The sequence below is a fragment of the Hesperophylax consimilis genome, chromosome 4 (genome assembly GCF_061612785.1).
Source record: "Hesperophylax consimilis isolate HC1 chromosome 4, BYU_Hcon_1.0, whole genome shotgun sequence".
Taxonomy (NCBI): domain Eukaryota; kingdom Metazoa; phylum Arthropoda; class Insecta; order Trichoptera; family Limnephilidae; genus Hesperophylax; species Hesperophylax consimilis.
This window is the reverse complement of record NC_142839.1, coordinates 41,966,716-41,970,801: the sequence shown is the minus strand read 5'-3', so window position 1 is coordinate 41,970,801 and position 4,086 is coordinate 41,966,716. Positions and strand designations below refer to the sequence as shown.

Below are 4,086 nucleotides of genomic sequence, written 5' to 3'. Positions count from 1 at the left end.
AATACCTTACCTAGGCTTATTGATGACCGGTCAGTGATTGAGTGGGCATAGCGCTTGGGTCTCACCCGAGCGTCGCGTGTTCGATTCCTCGGCTGGCTAAGTCCTCCATCACAACACAAGCAATATTTTCGGCTTTCTGTGGTGGTAGTAGGAGATTTTCAAACATTGTTGGGTTATTCGTAACCCGGGAATGTTTGTCTTTCTTTTAAAAAAAAAAAAAAAAAATTTACTGAACTGTCTGCTTCAGCGGGAATTTCGGCCAAATTCAAACTATCATAATTGAAAAACGCAGATTATAACGTTATTACTAATAGTCCGCGTTAAATTTTACCGTTAATCGCAGGTAGGAGGTCATACGTGACGTATTTATGAAATTTTTCCCTATAGATTTCATTTTTTCAAAAGATCTATCATATTTTAACTGTCCAGTACCAAGATGAACATTGAATTTTCAAAAAATTTCTCAATTCGTAATAATTTGCCAAAAATAGTGTTTTAAGTTAGAATTATAGTAAATTATGACTCTACCTTGATTTCTCATCGTTATATACACATTGTATTATACACATATTTTGGATTATAGCCACATTTAGTGGTTTTCTGATGGGTAACGGTTCCACAATTTGTGAATTGGTCAAAATAAAGTTGGCAACACTGTCTCGGTGATTTTGTCGAAACTTGAGCCAACTTGAGCCGTCATTCGCGTGTGCACGTGTGAATCCTTTCTTTACGCATTTTATAAAATGTCACGCTGGCAAAGGATTAATACAATTATTGCCATGTCAATGGATTCTTCAATTAACGGTAAGATTTTATCATATAACCTAAATTATTGTGTTGCATAATAAATTATTACAATGAATGACATAATAAAAGTGTTTTTTTAGGAAAAATTACGTTATAATGCGTTATGCGTTGCTTTTTTGGGTTATGGTCTCCATAAAAACGTTTTTCACTGTTATTTTAATAATAATACATGTTGATTTTCATACAAGTATGATAATTATGCTGATTGTTTTATTATGTTTATGATTTTTAATGTGTTTTGTTATTTTGTAGATAAAAATATATCCAGTACAAGTGAAGGCTCGCCAATGACGCCAATTACCGAACGTAAGAGGGCCGTTATTAATGAAATGGAGGAAAAACTGAATGATCTATTTGCAAACCCTTCAGATTCAGGTAGATATATACATTGTGATAAATTATTACTATCAATGACACAATAAAAGTGTTTTTATGTAAAATTACGTTATAATGTGTTGCATTTTTAGGTTATGGTCTCTATGAAAACGCTTTGCACTGTTATTTTAATAATAATGCTTGTTGATTTTCACATGAGTATAATAACTATGCTTATTGTTTTATTATGTTTATGATTTTTAATGTGTTTTGTTATTTTGTAGATAAAAATATATCCAGTACAAGTGAAGGCTCGCCAATTACTGAACGTAAGAGGGCCGTTATTAATGAAATGGAGGAAAAACTGAATGATCTATTTGCAAACCCTTCAGATTCAGGTAGCTACATAATAATTACTGATAATATACAATAATCTTTTTTTTTTTCATTACACACCAACATTACGTTACTTATTATTGTGAAATGTTTTAGCAATTAACGGTAGTGATGATTAGTTTTGGAATATTACATTACCTACTATGAATTGTTTTATTTCGAATATTACATTATTATGCTTTATTTTAGCAGCAAGTGTGACGTCCGGCAGTGATGACTTATTCAAGTTACCCTCGAGAATTTCGTCTGATTCTGGTAATAAGAGGTACCTACTTAATATTGACAGAATATACAGAGTGTATCAGCAGTTAGCCGACAAACGTTAACCAATGATTCCTGACCATATATGTGATAAGCGCATGGTAAACGCTCGTTTCAAATTTCCAACTTGGTAATGTAAACGCTATGCTGTAGCGCAGGGGTTCCCAACCTTTTTGTACTCTAGAGCACATTATACAATATCGGTAGGGTGGCGGACACCACCTATTTTTAATCGACAAACTCCTCCCACAACTTCTCATTTTCCCATAATTTATTTTCTTATATTCATAATTTATTAATATATAATAATAAAAAATGTTTCATAATAATAAAATTATTATTCAAATTGCATACGCACAGAAAAATGTATTAAATGTATTATTACGTCTAAAAGGGATCGCAATGAAAATCTCGTCTCCTTCAACGGAAGCAACCTTCCGAACAGGCCCTCCATTGATATGCTCGGTGTAACTCTAAGTGACCAGCTCAGATATGGGGGCTCCATCGAAGCCAGAGTAAAGCTAGCCTCTCAATATCTGGGCGTACTGTACAAGGCCCGCAGATACTTTAATAGTACACAACTGCTAGCCTTGTACAAATCGCAAGTCCGCCCCATAGTTGAATTTGGCAGCCACCTCTGGTCTGGAGCTCCAAAATATCTGAAAAATACCCTCGACTCTGTGCAGAAACGGGCGATCCGTTTGATAATTTCTCCCATTTCAACAGACAAATTGCAATCTTTAGAGCACAGGCGTCGGGTGGGAATGCTATCCTTGTTTTACCGGTATTTCAATGGAAGATGTTCCGAGGAACTAGCATCATTGATCCCTTCGGCACCGGTGCATAGTCGGAAAACACGCCAAACGCGTGCCCAACATATCTACACGGTTGACATTAGTCACATGAGAACTGGTCGCTTCTTCGACTCGTTCTTGTGCTCAACAGCTGGGCTATGGAACGATTTGCCGGCCTCTGTGTTTCCCCCTTCCTACAACATGGGTCTCTTGAAGACAAATGTTAACTCCCTCTTCTCCTCAAAAAGACCCTCCACACAGCATCTTAGACGACATAGGCCTTAAGGGAAATCGTTTTCCTCAGGGCCTCCTGTGTGGAGTTTTTTTTTTTTTTTTTTACAGTGAATACCGCACAAGAAACTCAACTGCTCCCGTCTGGAGCCAGTGAGACTATGGCACACCCAATTGGGGTATGTTGTAAGGCTGAAGGTAGTGGGGAGGGGAAGGAGGTGAGTCAGAGGAAGGTTGGGAAGTACCTAAATATTCAGATCTGGTCACCAAACACGGCTAAAGCCATTTTCAATCAACATTCAATTTTGAATGGTGGTCTTACACCAGGGCAATACTGACTGACACACCACATATGCTCAGGAATCGCTGGTTTAAGTTTGTGTGGTAACTGATGATACACTCTGTATAATTTTCCACACAAATTTAATTTATTAAATATGTTATAAAATGTTAATGCATTTTTTAATTTTAGATTCATATACCAGCGATCATCCAGGGAAGCAGAAGAAAACGGACTGCTTTGTGTCATCGACTTCAAAACAATGTACATCTGATTTAGCTAGTAAAAAACCAAGAGTTTATGACCGTAAAAACTTTTGTCCATACTGCTTCAAGCTGATAACCAACTTTGTACGCCACATTACAACCCAACATCCCTTAGAGGCAGAAGAAAATAAGAAATAGAGGCAATTATCTATACAATCAGGACGCAATAAATAGGGTTGATGGAATATTACTACCGAATCGCCGTCCAAGAACGACTGCGACAGCTAAGGATTATGCTGTTTGCATAGAATGCTGTGGCACATTCAAAAGAAGTTTACTCTATAGACACCTGAAAAAATGTTCAAATAGAAAAAATTCACCCGAAGGAAATCCACTAAAACGCTGCAGAGTGTTAAAATCATCCGCTATTTTATTATCCCCAGACAATTCTGAGATCACAGAATCTTTAAGATCTCAGATATTTCCTGTGTTCCAAAATGATCCTATTGCAAGAATTGCAAAGTCTGAGCCATTAATTTGTTCATATGGTTCCCTACTATTAAGCAATCATAAAGAACATCATTTGAAAACACACATTACATCCAAGATGAGAGATCTCGCTAGACTGTTCATGGTCATCAAAGAAAAAAATCCTGCAATTTCCTCATTTGAAATTGCATTTGACCCTATACATTTTAATGTTTTTATGGACGCTGTCAAAATAAATAGTGGTTACGATGAAAGTACAGGTTCTGTAAAAATTCCTAGCATGCCTCAACGACTTTGTACAGCTATA

General features: G+C 36.4%; 1 protein-coding gene across 2 annotated transcripts; it reads left to right on the top strand.

The window, feature by feature from the left end:
- The first annotated feature begins 451 nt into the window (after positions 1 to 451).
- LOC149424731 (uncharacterized) lies at positions 452 to 3,784 on the top strand. 2 transcript variants are annotated; one of them, XM_089631484.1, is made up of 5 exons: positions 452 to 804; positions 1,060 to 1,182; positions 1,407 to 1,520; positions 1,711 to 1,773; positions 3,277 to 3,784. In XM_089631484.1, exons 1-5 carry the CDS (start codon positions 744 to 746, stop codon positions 3,486 to 3,488), a joined length of 573 nt encoding a protein of 190 aa, XP_089487610.1. In that variant the 5' UTR covers positions 452 to 743; the 3' UTR covers positions 3,489 to 3,784. The 2 variants fall into 2 exon arrangements, with proteins under 2 accessions (XP_089487610.1, XP_089487609.1); XM_089631483.1 differs by having other exon boundaries at positions 1,708 to 1,773.
- The last annotated feature ends 302 nt before the right edge of the window (positions 3,785 to 4,086 follow it).

Excerpts from the sequence above, each read along its gene's own strand:
- LOC149424731 (XM_089631483.1), top strand. The coding sequence starts at position 744 with ATGTCACGCTGGCAAAGGATTAATACAATTATTGCCATGTCAATGGAT. Across the intron at positions 805-1,059 it reads AATGGATTCTTCAATTAACG|ATAAAAATATATCCAGTACA; the intron begins GTAAGATTTTAT and ends GTTATTTTGTAG. Across the intron at positions 1,774-3,276 it reads GAGAATTTCGTCTGATTCTG|ATTCATATACCAGCGATCAT; the intron begins GTAATAAGAGGT and ends TTTTAATTTTAG.